Source organism: Chenopodium album, chromosome 26 (assembly GCF_948465745.1).
Source record: "Chenopodium album chromosome 26, dcCheAlbu1.1, whole genome shotgun sequence".
Classification (NCBI taxonomy): Eukaryota; Viridiplantae; Streptophyta; class Magnoliopsida; order Caryophyllales; family Amaranthaceae; genus Chenopodium; species Chenopodium album.
Window position 1 is genome coordinate 182,024 of NC_137859.1, and position 15,873 is coordinate 197,896.

General features: G+C 35.1%; 1 protein-coding gene across 1 annotated transcript; it reads left to right on the forward strand.

Annotated features, from left to right (window-relative positions):
- Positions 1-11,083: 11,083 nt before the first annotated feature.
- On the forward strand, positions 11,084-14,260 carry LOC145616522 (protein indeterminate-domain 7-like). Its single transcript, XM_081671260.1, has 3 exons — positions 11,084-11,841; positions 11,918-12,314; positions 12,805-14,260. Exons 1-3 carry the CDS (start codon positions 11,598-11,600, stop codon positions 14,012-14,014), a joined length of 1,851 nt encoding a protein of 616 aa, XP_081527386.1. The 5' UTR covers positions 11,084-11,597; the 3' UTR covers positions 14,015-14,260.
- Positions 14,261-15,873: the final 1,613 nt, after the last annotated feature.

The window sequence follows — 15,873 nt, forward strand, 5'->3', positions numbered from 1 at the left end:
AAGCTTCAAGTAGTTGACCTGTTCGAATTAATAGATTATAAATGGTTAGACTGTGATAATAATACAATTGTGGCAAACTATTACTGAACCAATAGTAATGCCAAAAATATATTATTCGTACGTACCATACTTAAGCTAACGTAATACTCTAGGATAATGTTCTTTTCCTATACTTAGTATAGTTATTATTAAGTTGCCAAGAAATAATGCACGTTTTCTTGTTCTTCTTTTGTTATATTCAGGAAATAAATGCTAAATCTAAAATCATACTAAACATGAAAAAGATTCAAAATTTTAGAAAGCAATACCATATAAGAACAAAAAGTGATGAAATACTCTAAACAACCCTAAAAACAATTATACTGTAATAATATTAATTTATTTAGGTGTATAGCTGTGTATGAAACAGAAAACAATAATAGCCATTGAATGAGAGAACAAAACTAATGAGAAAAATGCCAGAAACATAAAACAGAAAAAACCAATATCTTAGGTCCCACTGAAAATAGGAGTTGTAACAGAAAGTACATTAATTGGCTTCCTGGTCTTACTCAAGGATGTTACTTGAAATGCCATATATGTTTCTTGGTATTTAACGTCCTCGATCTAGGTCTAGGGCCAGATAATATTTTCAGCATAAGGGTTCGTTTATAAGCACGGAAAGAAAGGATTTCTCTAGGAAAATTACTAATCCATCGACCATCTCTAAGAGTTGATTCTAGGATTCATTCTCATTTCTCAATATCTTACTTTGATTTTTAATACAAGTAATAATATATTTTTGTCCCTGCCTTGATTGCGTCATGACATGTCGATCAAATAGGTCCGCAAAATTTAAGGATACATATATGCTTGTGAGTGTATGTCGACTAAACTCTACTCTCAAAGATTGGGTGGCATGGCATCAACCCGTAGAACTGTACACTTAAGAAATAAATACTAAGCTAGTATAACTATCTTGATTTATCTTCTAAAGAAAAGTAGGGATATATATGAAAACGAAACGAAAGCGTATTTCAATTTGACAACTCCAAATAGAGCCATAATTGTTATTTTTTAGAACATTGCTAATCTATCATGAAAAGGACATGAGGTTTTCCAAGGACCCTAAAGGTCGGTATAAACTTGATCAATTGAACTACTCATATAAACTGGGCACTACTCATATTCTTACTTGCATATAGTACCCCGGCCTTATCAACAAATTAAAAAAAAAAAAAAATTCGCCATAAATGTAGTGACTAGAGCCATTCTAAAAAGGGTTCGTTTTTAATTCTCACAATTAAAATTTTACATTATTTCCGTGTACATACTCTGTGATCGCCTTTTATGATTAATAGGAGAAAGCAATTATACGACACAAGTTGAACTTTTTTTTTGGTTGCCAATAAAGATTATTCTTATCTTAAATTTTAAAAGAAAACAACACTCTAAGATACCTTTCCTCTCACAAAAAAAAAAAAAAAAAAAAAAAAAAAAAAAAAAGTCACTTAGCTAAAGGTATAAAAGCAAGAAATATGTAAAAACCTCCTCGATCACTGTACCTAACTAATTGCTTTTAATATATAGTACATGTCATGCATATAAATTGAAAAAATCACAAATTTTAACTCTTGCGGAAGTCAATTGCATTCACATAGTTAGTGATCGAGCACCTTTTAATTTCTTTTGATGTTCGATCTTTGTAGTTTTTGTAAAAGTATAAAAAGAAGTTTTTGGAATGAAACAAGTAACTGTCAAAAAGAAACTTTTTATTTTAGTAAAATTAAATTTAAACTATGTGACAATATGATACAAAAACTTGACCGGCCAATTTCTTTCATGTGTCCTTTTCAAGCAAGGTTAACCATGCAAACTGTTCTATTATAATGACCATAATAATTAATGATCTAATAATAATAATCTTAATAAGATGACACTTTATTTGAAAATTCTTCTCTAGGCTATGTTTACGCCGTAGTATTTACATGTGCCTAAAACAAATTGAAAGATCATACATACTGACATTATCGTACTTCTATGATAATGATAAATAATGAATTATCTCATGTGTTATTTGTTATACTAATAAGCAATAAAACAGAATTAACTTATCTCTTGATGCGTGAACCAAACCGACAATAGCCGCGTCGTGGAGAACCACTGACCTAAAAGACGATTCTGCGCTACCTCCCGGTGCAGTAGACAATTGCGGTCGCCCTCCAGGATAAGCACGGCGCCGGAGTTTATGTGCACTCACAAACCCGACTGGAACTCAGAATACTTGCCCAGAAAACAGAACGAAAAGAACATGTGTTTAGATAATTTTTAGAGAAGAGAGAAGACTGATTGTGTTGTGTATTTAGACTGAGAAAACCACCGAGCATTTATAGGCCGAAGAGGAAAAAAGGGAAGCATAAAAGGTGGGAAGAATCTGGCCAAGAAAATGACCAGATTAATTTGGTCAGTCAACAACCGAGGCAAGAAACAAGGGAGTGAATTAATCAGCTAAAATCAAGGGATTAATGGCTGATTAATTCCCACAACAGTCAGAAAATCCCAACAGTCAAAAACGGATACTTGGGAATATTCTGTTAACAAGAAAAAGGAAATAAAATTTCTCCAAAAAGATAACAAGAACCCACGCCCGCGCATCGCATTCCCCAAGACCCCAAGTCCCGAGCCCGACCCGGCCCGACGCGCGCGCGTGTGTGTGGAGTAACACACACCTCCAACTCACTCAACTAAGAAGTGCTAAAGCACTACAATATAAAAACAAGGAAAAACCTTCCTCCCCAATCAATGTGGGACTTTTCCCCATTTCATTTGTTTTTCACTCTCTCTTATTTTTCCCAACACTCTAGTTTTATATCAAGAACTTCCAACATTATTATCATATCATATTGAATGAAATGAAGTATTTGTTGGAAAAATACCTGTTGATTCCATGAATAATAATAGACAAATCAAGAACTTCCCTTAGAACAAATTCGATCGCCATACTGGAAACATAGACCTGTCCTCCTTCTGTTGTGCCGTGGTTTGGAACCCACTGACTTAGAAGCGAAATACGCCACCACCGGTACAGGTTTTCCGATGACGCACGCCCCCCAAGTTTTACACAACGACCTTTGCAATTCGTGTACCCGAATCAAAGGTTGGAATTGCTCAAGAACTGTTCAGATCTCAAAGGGTGGGTTTGTGTTTCTGTGTTTAGGTTATTTTCAATAATGAAATTAACGTATATTGATTTTGGGGTATGAGGGTATTTATATGAATATAATGGAGTAAAGAACAAGCCAAGAAATTATGTCTTTTAGCCCACGCAAGCCCACCGCCCAAAAGCAAACTGATCGACCGAGCTCTCGCTCGCAGTCGAGCGAGCTATCGCTCGGCCTAGCAGAGAGCAACTACGGCAGCGAGCTAGCGTGCGAGCTATCGCTCGAGCTCTCGCTCGCCCCTGTCGCAAGCACATGGCCAGCGAGCTATAGCTCTCTCGTATCCGAGCTATAGCTCGGCCTTGCAGCGACCACGAGCAGCAGCGAGCTATAGCTCTCTATTACCCGAGCTATAGCTCGGCCTTGCCAAAGCTATCTATCCTTGCTAGAGCTATAGCTCCTTCGCTAGATCTTTAGCTTGCACATATCACTCCCTCGTTAACTCCTCGTACACTCACTTGGTAAATCTCCGATTTGCATTACTAGAATCGCAATTACTCCAACAATCCCCCACTAATGCAAAACGGACATGAGATCATGAAATCTGAACAGTAAATGAAAGTCTTAGTACTTAAATGCTAGTATCCGAAGATTTGAACTAACACATTAGTGCACAAGGTTTTCAACACTTCCCTAGTGAATATCCTAAGATTTGAATTCCTAGGAGCGAGGAAGGGACCTTGTAAACACATACCTTGACTTTAGAGCTTAAGCAATTCCGCAAATCTTGGCTACACTTGGGATCTCATGAGTACTTCAAAAGGATCACGCCCAATCCTCCCTTGAAGTGCGCCACTCTTCGTACTCACGTAGGTGTTCTCAGCATTCCCAGCAAATCCAAGGACTATTCATGCAGACATGTGAACCTTCACATGCACCTTGCAAATCCAAGGACTATTTATGCAATGGAACTAAACATTAAGAACATTTAAGTTCAACCTCCATCAGTCAATAGTGCACCATCTAGCCGCAGCTCAACGAGCTTTCAGGCAAGATGCACTCAACAGTGCACCATCTAGCCGCAGCTCAACGAGCTTTCGGGCAAGATGCACTCAACACTTCGGTGTCTCTATCGGTCCCTGCTCAAGTAGTATCTGGGCTAATAGTTCCTGATCACTTAAGATCACTATAACTCCCTACTCTTGAGCGACTGGGCTAGAGCCATTAAGAGCTACGCTCAACCTATCTCTTCGGTACCTTTCATTGCACATTCCCTACTCAAGCAGTTTTAGAGCTGACAGTCCAGGTCACTTAAGACCACCATCACTCCTCACTCTTGATTACCGGGATAAAGGTATTAAGAGTATGCTCAACCTCTACGTCGGCATCATTATCAGTCCTATTCAAAGAATATCTGGACAAATGACATTAAGAGCCACACTCAGCCTGTCTCTGAATCACCTGGTCAAAAAACCACTCAAAAGAGTTAGATTCAACATACACCAACAGTGTAAAACAACAATGAGTCAACCAAACTAGGCTCCAGACTCAATTAGAACAAAAGTTCAAGTTAAAAGCACATCGGTGCATCCATGTAAACTGTCTTATCTGACCACCCAACCTGGGTCATGGACACTAAAACTCAACCTGTTAATATCAAGCAATAGGTCTAGCAAGGCATCTCATAACCATAAAAATTAGAGGGTTACCGAACCAGATACCTCAATTGCGTAGACTCATTATCTGACACTTCGTCACTGGAATGAAAAACCACATGGGAGTTTTAAAACACCATTTCCTTAGACGACCAAGCACTTACTTGTGCTCCATCCTTTTTTTTAAGGAACTGCTTGACTCTTCCTGCTTTTACATACTCTCACCAGAATACCATTTCCACAAGCTCTGTCTTACTAGGTAACTACCTTCGTAGTTCCTATCAACACACACAAAGACACTTGAGAAAATAATGTAGAGAACTTGAGGATCAACTTGCCCCCACAACGGACAAACTTCCATAGTTCACTTTGCAATAACTTATATTCTTGACACTTATCATCCCTAAATAGCAATGATCTTTGCTTCCTACCGGATAGTGCGTCACACTTGCTTTGCAATTAACTCAAACAAAGTACAACCCATCAACCTGTAAAACATACACTGGCAGGGTAATCATAAGCTTTGTTATTTACTTAACCTTTGTCCACTGCATCACTCCAACTCCAACAACGATTGGACAATGCTATCTAGACAAACTAAGTGAACGAACAAATTCCTTTCTGCAAAGCTACATCATGTCAAGAATAAAATCTTAAACCAAAATATTTGCAAATCATTAGCATATTGAATCAAACATCAAAGCTAATTCACACCCAATAAATCTGGTTTTTAACATGATCAACATATTCATCATATTAAATTCTCTACACAGTGAGAATGAGTTCGATACATACCTTGGTCGATTCAATGATCTTACCATCCAGAATCTCACCACTCATCTCATCATTTCGTACTTTCATCTTGGCATAGATTAAATTAAGACACTTGACCCCCACATGACTTGTCTAGTCCACTCACCACATTAACCACAAAAGTTAATTTAATATATGAAGGTTATTCCTCATACCTTGAGTTGTCTCATATGATTGTATCAACAACAAACCCTATGATCATTAGTCAATCATGCTAGGAAGCTTACACAACCTTACTGCAAAACAGACAAACTCATAACACAGGTGAGTAACAAAATTGGGTCAATACCAAACTTACATGTATATTGTTAAAATACAATATCTTACCTTCAACCTCCTTTCAATGTAAACAAACACCCTTCAATTTCTTTGAAAGAAACTTACTACTGAAAGACATATCATGGCAAGGCAAGACATAAACCTCAAGCACATAAAACTCAACAAGAGCTTACTTTCAAACTAACATGCTTCTTCTCTTCAAAACTAGTTCAGGTAGCATTTAACATGGTCTATTTACATGGTTCCGGATTCCTATCCACCATTACTAGAATACCAAGAATTCAATCCATCTAAACCTTTCAAGAAGAAAGTAAACATAAGACGGAACTCAACTAGTTCAAGTCTTAACCATTATGCTTACCTTAGTTGATCCACTCTTCAACTACTTGGCCAGACTAAAGCTTAGAGACAAAAGCATCGACATGATCAACCAAGGTTAATAAGTGAATACATGATATACATTGTACTTGAGAAACTTCACATACATCAACCGTCAAATTAAAGTCATAGAGACTTACATACATAGCTCATAGTTCAACTTATACGTCACCCACACATATACATACTGGTCACACATGCCATATGAAATGTACTTTACTGAATAAACTTCATAGCTAGAAAACCCTCACATCATACACCTTGTGAAAATAAAACTTGACCCTGTCAACGTTTCAGGGAAGACAACTACAACTTGGGTGAACAACACAACTATAAGGCTAACCCCACATAGCAAAATCACAGAATATATAAGCTATAATTAAGACAAAGAAACTTACTTTCTATTCTTACCTCATGTGGAGTTCATAACATTTAGACTAGTATAACTTTACTAGTCCTTGTCAAATCATACCTTTCACTTCTGCTATCAAGCATGGAGAAAACCCGGTCACTTCTAGACCTTCAACAAGAAAAGTCAAATGCTAGTTCTCTAGGAGTTATAGACATTTCAAGATCAAAAGATAAGCTAAACTATAACCACAAGAATTAACAAGGATAATTCTAAATCCCAACAAGGAACCTCACAAGCTTATCACAACATACTCCATGCTCAATAAATAATTTTTTTTTTTCAAGATTAGGGAAACAATTCAACATGATACTATCAAGAGATTGAACAAATAACATCCTTGATCAACTAGGAAAATAACAATGCCCATAACCATACATGATTAAAACAAGGCATAAAACAAACAGTTGAGGAAAGGTACTTGCAACTCATAAAACTAACAAATAGCCATTGATAAAAGAATCACTCATGGAAATCTTCCTCCTAAAAAATACTCACACACATGAGTATAACCAACTTACTAGTTAGTCACAAAATCTAACTCAAATCACCCCCACATTGCTACACAATACATCATAATAATTAAATTATGCATACTTGGGGCACATATAATAAACATATTATATAAAGTTAGAAACTTAACATGAGGTAATCAAATAAGTTGAGAAGGAACTTAGCTTGTTCAACCCTTACGGCCTACGACATCTATGTGACATTGATCACTCTTGACTGGTGTCCGCTACTCGCATGGCCACACATCTTAAACTTCTTGTTACACACTCTACCAAACTTGGCACAAGCTACCCGCAGACTTCCTCAAGATTACCCATTGCATCTGTTGATTAGCACATGAACTCACAAATTTCTTCAATCATAACATGTCTGACACTAGTCCATTTTATTCCTTGCTATAATTAAATAGCGAAGCCATATGTAATGCCATTTGATTTGATACTCCAACCGTACTTTAGGTAATACCAAATAAATAATAAGCTCCTTGAATTGCACCGCTTCCACCGACCCTTCAATGGAAATTTCCGGTTTTTCCCTTTTAATTCATGCTGACATAAAGTCCACTAGATTGGTAGTCTCAGATGATAAAGAATTAAACTTCCTTAAATTTACGTCGAACAAACACAAGATCAAATCTTTGAGAAACGCATGACCCGTCTTGATCTTAATCGCAAGAGTCTCTAATTAAAACTAATTTTATACAAATAGAATCGGACTTCCATTATAAATTCCATCACGATACCGGAGATACACAAATAATATTCCGTTGACCAAATTTTATAGTCTTCATGAATTAGGGTTCTTGAATATCGTCAAATATAGACAATCTTCAAATTCAAGAAATCAACAGTATAATTAAATACTATTTCGCTTCTAAATTGTTGGAAAAATACCTGTTGATTCCATGAATAATAATAGACAAATCAAGAACTTCCCTTAGAACAAATTCGATCGCCATACTGGAAACATAGACCTGTCCTCCTTCTGTTGTGCCGTGGTTTGGAACCCACTGACTTAGAAGCGAAATACGCCACCACCGGTACAGGTTTTCCGATGACGCACGCCCCCCAAGTTTTACACAACGACCTTTGCAATTCGTGTACCCGAATCAAAGGTTGGAATTGCTCAAGAACTGTTCAGATCTCAAAGGGTGGGTTTGTGTTTCTGTGTTTAGGTTATTTTCAATAATGAAATTAACGTATATTGATTTTGGGGTATGAGGGTATTTATATGAATATAATGGAGTAAAGAACAAGCCAAGAAATTATGTCTTTTAGCCCACGCAAGCCCACCGCCCAAAAGCAAACTGATCGACCGAGCTCTCGCTCGCAGTCGAGCGAGCTATCGCTCGGCCTAGCAGAGAGCAACTACGGCAGCGAGCTAGCGTGCGAGCTATCGCTCGAGCTCTCGCTCGCCCCTGTCGCAAGCACATGGCCAGCGAGCTATAGCTCTCTCGTATCCGAGCTATAGCTCGGCCTTGCAGCGACCACGAGCAGCAGCGAGCTATAGCTCTCTATTACCCGAGCTATAGCTCGGCCTTGCCAAAGCTATCTATCCTTGCTAGAGCTATAGCTCCTTCGCTAGATCTTTAGCTTGCACATATCACTCCCTCGTTAACTCCTCGTACACTCACTTGGTAAATCTCCGATTTGCATTACTAGAATCGCAATTACTCCAACAGTATTGTAACTCCGTAAAAAAACATAAAAGAGAAAACAATATCAATTATGTTAACAAACTAAGTATGAGGTGATTTATGTCTAGAACACAATGATCGTGTTTTGAATATCTTTTGGCGATTCCTTGGAATTATCAACTCATCTCTAATAGTTTCCTCACTATGCATACTATTGAAAGTTCACGTATGTATAGTACACTCAACATATTATTTCCACAAACTCAATTTTCCTTGTCATTCGTCATGGTTTCACTCCTACTTAGCTTGCATGGCTTGAAAATTAAACGGTCCTTAATTGTTATTCCCTACTACTTGACCACCCCAACATGCACAGTCAAAACTCTACAAAAAAGAGTAATTATGAATAATTGAGAAATATAAGTAATCAACAAAAGCAGATAAAAGACATAATAATAATTACTTATTCAATATATACATGGGTTTATAACTTCTTACACCCTGTCAAAAAAAAAAAAAAAACTTCTTACACAAACTTTTTACATATTTTAAAAATTGATCGATCAAGAATTCAAGATATAGCTACCATGTGACAGTAACTACGCACAAAATATTTAAAAAAAACTAGATAAATAAAAAAAAAAAAAAAATTAAAAAAATTAAAAAAAAAAGCTGAAAATGAATATACAGAGAAAAAAGTAGGAAGAAAGTTAAATGAGGAAAACAGAAATAAGTACAGAAGAAAGGTTTACTAAGAGGATTTTACTACTTTCTTACAAGTCTAATTGAAAAATGAATGATGGGTAGAATGAATATACAAATAGACAGTTTTTTCTGCTGTCTCTCTTCATTTACAAATCATTGTCCCTTTTTACATCCTTGCTTTTTCATCTCACTTTTTAGCACAGATTGGAAAGATGGTTAGATTAAAGAAAAGTTTTTAGCACTTGGGAGATTTTTTTTATTTTTACTTTAACAAAAGCTTTGTTTTTATAAAGATTTTTTGGATCAAAAAGAAATAAATTTTATTTTTATGGGGGTAGGGGAAAGATATACTATAGGTCCCAACTAAGGAAAAGACAAAATGGGCAACATCAGATTTGATGGTGGTTTTTTATATTAATTCTTTCAATAATTCTATGGTTATTTAATTATTCACCGATCAATTGGATAGTTTTGTACTTCCTCCGTTTCTTTTTACTTGCAACACAGCCTTATGACACGTGTTTTGAGGTCGGGTTTATGTAATGTAAATAGATAAATTATTCATTATAATTTTTACAAGTGATACTTAAACCTATTCTAATTTTCGTGTAAAAATTATATTGATAAAATCGTTCGTTTACCCTCACTAATCATCTCCTAAAACTACGTGCCTAAAAGGTGTGTTGCAAGTAAAAGAAAACGGAGGAAGTATATAACGGGTGTATTGTATATACCATTCAACAATGGTAGGATATGTTTTTTCACCCATACTTATTATATTTGATCAATCTCAAATTTCATTTCATTATTTACATCTGATACACCTTGATTAGGGTTGATCAAACCTAAGTAACCCTAAACTGGTTTTTTTTTTTTTAATATTTTCTTTTTCTTTTTTAAGTGAGGAGAACGCATACTTAGTCATCGGATCACCCATTACAAAGTTGACTTCGCTTATATGTTAGTTGAAATGACTTAGACTGTTGTACGTAAACTCCCTTCATCCCTAAATATAGTTCTCGTTTGATTTTTTTCACCGTCTCCAAAACGTGTCTTAAAACGTCTATATATCTATTTTATATGCGTAAAAACTATAAAAATTTAATATTAATAATATATACTATGTGATGAATCCAACAAGAAGCAAAATCCCACATGAATATATAACCTCTTATAATTAACGGGAATTTATGATCAAAGTTTTCAAAGCTTAACCCAAATAAGTCAAATGAGAACTATATTTAGGAACGGATAGAGTACAAATATTTCTGCCTCTTTGTACATACACTAAATGGCATTACTACTATTGTTTTATGGTCTAATTATCTGGAAAATAACACCTTTAACGATATTAAGAGTTTATCTCATGAGGAGGACCTTGTAATATTTTTTTTTAACCATGTTTTTTTAAAAAATAAGTAAATAAATAAAAATAAAAATAAAAAGAATGTTTGCCATTTTCCTTTGGAATTTGGGCAATGGTTTTTAGTGAGAGCACAAGGGCTTTAATTTTTCTCTCTCTCTCTTCCAGTACTCTCTAGCTTTCTCCCTCTAGAATAATATGGGTCGGGTTAAATTTCTTGGGTAGGATATATTTCTTGATTTTAGTAAACCATTTTCATTTTATCAGAACACAAATTGTGTTATATACTCACGTACACTACCACCTACATAATTCATATTTCATATTCAGCACCCTCTATCTTTCTCTCTCTAAACACAGACACAAAAACTTTCTCTCTCTTAAAAAAATGAAAGTTGTCTGTTTGGTTGCAGCCAAATTCAAAGGAAGAAGAAGCCATCTACTACACCTCCTAAGCTTCTTCTGTTAGTGCTTCATATCATTTATTTTTTTCTTAAACTTTTTCATTTATATATTTCATCTTTACTTTGTCTTTCTTTCTTTCTTTCATAATTTTCCAGATTTGGGTTTTCTTTTGTCTTTTTAGATCATTACACATATTTTTAGATCCTTCAAATTAAATTTTATTTATTTTGTAAACATGACAAAACAAAGATCCAAACTTGCTAATTATTATTTATAGTTTTCCAAAAATCCACCAAAAAAAAGAATGATAAAACATCAGCTACAACAACAAGAACAAGAACTAGTTTTTTTAGAGGAAAACATGTCAAATTTGACTTCTGCTGCTTCTGGTGATGCTAGTGTTTCTTCTGGTAATAATAATAATAATAATAATAATAATAGAGGTGAACCTAGCAACTCCTTTTACTTTCCACATCATCACTCTGATGACCAACAGCCTTCTCAACAACCTCCGGCTAAGCGGAAGCGAAACCTACCCGGTAACCCAGGTAGGTCAAATTAATTAATTAAATTCTTAGTTGTTCTCGTGTACACCTGCTCATTTGTTTATGTGTGTTTTTTCAGACCCAGATGCAGAAGTGATAGCTTTATCACCAAAATCACTACTAGCAACAAACAGATTTGTGTGTGAGATCTGCAACAAAGGGTTTCAAAGAGATCAGAATTTGCAACTTCATAGAAGAGGGCATAATTTACCATGGAAGTTGAAGCAGAGGACAAACAAAGAAGTTAGGAAGAAAGTTTATGTGTGTCCTGAAACAAGCTGTGTGCACCATGATCCTTCAAGGGCTTTGGGTGATTTAACTGGGATTAAGAAACATTTTTGCAGAAAACATGGTGAAAAAAAATGGAAATGTGACAAATGTTCTAAAAGATATGCTGTTCAATCTGATTGGAAAGCTCATTCTAAGGTTTGTGGTACTAGGGAATACAGATGTGATTGTGGCACTCTTTTTTCCAGGTACTTCACTAATTACTTTATTAATTAATTAAAATCATCTTAATTTTAGTTTTATCAAACTAACTTATAGTTTATAATTAATTAAACTGGCCTGGCCGCGCTAATCTTAATTTGTTTCTTTAGTTTGATTGTATTTGTTGAGGCAATAATAATTATTATCGTTTAAACAGAAAGAATTTTTAGAGACGGTGGGATTGTGTACATGTATGGAATAATTATTAGACGGTAAAGAAATAGGGGAAGAGACAGAAAACAAGAGAGGGGGAAGCAAAAAGTTGATCAGAAACATAATTAAAATAAAAAAAGATGCATGATTTTTTTTGTTTTGATGTGAGTATGTAAGAGTGTATGCAATGCATGTGTTAAGAGCTAGTATAGTACTGCTTTTTTTCTTTTTTCTTTTTTCTTTTAATGTGGGGGTGTTATGTTATGCTCATATTGTGGAAGTCATGTGATAAGATGGGGTTGTACTGTTATTATGTTTGTGCAGGAGAGATAGTTTCATAACACACAGAGCATTTTGTGATGCATTAGCAGAGGAAACAGCTAGATCAATCACTACAAACTCTATTCTACAACACCCTATTGCTGCTGCTGCTGCTGTCGCCGCGGCCGGGCCTTCCAACTCACACTTCATGACCCCTCAGCATCAACAGCAAGTTCAGTTTCAGCAGCAACAACAGCAGCAGCAGCAGGATCAGCTACATGCATTCCCACTGAAAAGAGAGCAACAACAACACATGATGAATCTCCCACCGTGGCTCGCTTGTCCATCAATAGATCCATCATCGTCGTCATCATCAATCTTCCAGCATCACCATGATCATCATCATCCAGTGATGCCACATCAGCAACAAAATCCAAACCCTAGTAACAACAACCCTAGCATGGGACCCACATTCTCATCATCAGGAGGAGGAGCAGGAGGTACAGGAAGTCTTGGTGGACCTTACCACACACAAGTATCAGTATCTGCCCACATGTCAGCTACTGCATTGCTGCAAAAGGCAGCTCAGATGGGCGCTACCATGAGCAACACTGCAACCACTCAACCCCACCACCACCACCACCACTCGCAAAGTCACGTGACTGACACTAATCCCAATACAACTACTACAGCTGGTTTATTTGGTTTGAATTTGTCCTCACGTGATCAAGATATCATCCCAACTAGTACTGCTAGTGGCCTTGTTGTAAACCATGCTTTTGGGAATAAACCTGCAACAACCCCAACACCACCACCACCACCACCAACAAGTACAACAACTACTAATGTTGGTATTGGTGGGTCTGATCACCACCTTACTAGTCCGAGTTCGAGTCTGAGTCCAAACACCAACCCACCACCAACATCCTCCTCTAGCTTCTTCCATGACATGATGGTTAATTCAATTTCATCTTCCTATGATCACCATGACGATGCATTTGGTATCGCGGGTATGTTAGGCACTTCCAAGAAAGGTGGCGATGACACTACTTCTTCCTTAGCTGCATTCCATCACTCACTTAGTGGCACCCGAGGCGGCAACAACAACAACAACAATGGAGGCAATAATAATGATGGATTAACAAGGGATTTCTTGGGATTAAGACCACTTTCTCATAATGATATTCTCACAATTGCTGGACTTGGTAATTGCATCACTACAAATCATCATCATCAACAACAACAAGATAGCCATAAAGCATGGCAAGGTTAGCAACAACATTTTGCTTCTCTCTTTCTTTTGTTGTTGCTTAGCTAGCTTCTCTAATAGGGAAAGGGCTTTTGATTCATTATATTGTTAAACAAAAAAATACATGAATATATATGCCCTTTTTTTGGCCCTCTTTTTTTAGTATAAAGTTTATATATTTGTATAACCCTTGTTACTACATTTTCTACATCATATCATATGAATATTCTACATAAAAATATAATATAAAGTATCTCTTTTCATCATGATAAATATACTCCTATAAAATAAAAATGAAAGTGAGCCCTAACTTTTTTTTTTTTTTTTGGTATCAAAGCAAAAGCCTAAGAATATTACCATCTTTAGGAAATAATCATTCAAATGCAATGCAAATTTAAATTTTGGCTTTTTTTGGTGGATTTCTTTTACAGTACGTTTTATAAAAATAAAAATAGTTTTTTTTTTATTTTTTTTATTTTAAGATAATATATTTGTGTTAGTGCATGTGATGTGGTGTCTATTTAGAGGAGTGATTCTTTTTTTCTTTCTGTCAATTCTTTTCTCTTAAGGACCACTTTAACCCTGGCCATGCACCGCACGTGGTCCATCCTTTTGAGCACCCTCTCTAGTCTTATTCACATGAAAACCTTAGCTTATAATTTTAGTCCTTGATTATGAGTTAATTACTTTAATAATACAGTTAGTTAGCAATTCGATGATTTTGTTATTAATTCATGTTATATCCATTAATGATGTCTAAGAACAAAAGTATGTTTGTTTGTTAATCATGATTGTGACATTCCCTATATATATTCTTATTACCAATGTAATGCATATGGTATTTGATGAATTATTAATAGTTGAATTTTGTCCCTACTTAATTTCATATACAAGTTTAATTAGTGATAATTAACAAGTTAATGATATGACTCTAATGCTGACCTCAACTTGAATAATTAGGGTTGTATTGACCCGTTTTAAGGTTGATTACTTTAAACTATGCATACGAATCGGATGATATGAGACATTGTCTATCTTAAATGTTGAACGAGATTTGCTAAGCCATTTTTTAAGAGGTGTATTAAAAAAATGTTGCCTACGTTTGATAAAATAAACTAAAGTTTACTTTAGAGTATTCGTATTCCTCAACTCTCTATTGATTTTTATTGATTGAAACCGATTTTAGTATGATAAATCGATTTTATTTCACTCCTTGATAATTGAATTTTGATTATTTTTAATTTCTTTAATTTGTAGAATTGATTTAGAAATCGAAACCCATTACATTATTATTAACAGTAAAATTTTACAAGTTGAAGAGTACATACAAAATGTTACCTAAAAGACAATGATGATCCTGCATTCCTACATCTATCACAAGTAGTTTTTTCATGGCTTTTAATTTCCTCATCTGCAAATGGAGAAAATAAATTAATGAGGAAACCATTTTCTGTAGATTGTACTGTACATTGTTTATATTATGTGATGAAAAGGAAACTTTTTACATTGTTATGGAATATAAAATCAAACTATTTAATTCGATAAACTGGTAATTTGAAGCAAGTCAAGATTATTAAGCACATAGATCCCTATGACTAGATAAATCACATATGCATGATGCATGCCAAGTATTTCATGCTTATATTATTTCACTTTGTACAGAAGCCACGGGCTTATATAGGCCTTTTATTTTTAAAAAATTAAGGGTTATGTAATGTCATCAGACAGTGATTTTCAAAATAATAAGTACATATTATTTTATTTCTTTCTTTAAAAAAAATATTATTATTGTCTATATTAGAAGTTGATCAATAATCACAAAACTTAATCTAATATTATTGCTACATGACTTTCTTCTTTTAATTACTATTGCCTTTAAGAAA

Excerpts from the sequence above, each read along its gene's own strand:
- LOC145616522 (XM_081671260.1), top strand. The coding sequence starts at position 11,598 with ATGATAAAACATCAGCTACAACAACAAGAACAAGAACTAGTTTTTTTA. Across the intron at positions 11,842-11,917 it reads AAACCTACCCGGTAACCCAG|ACCCAGATGCAGAAGTGATA; the intron begins GTAGGTCAAATT and ends GTGTTTTTTCAG. Across the intron at positions 12,315-12,804 it reads TGTGGCACTCTTTTTTCCAG|GAGAGATAGTTTCATAACAC; the intron begins GTACTTCACTAA and ends ATGTTTGTGCAG.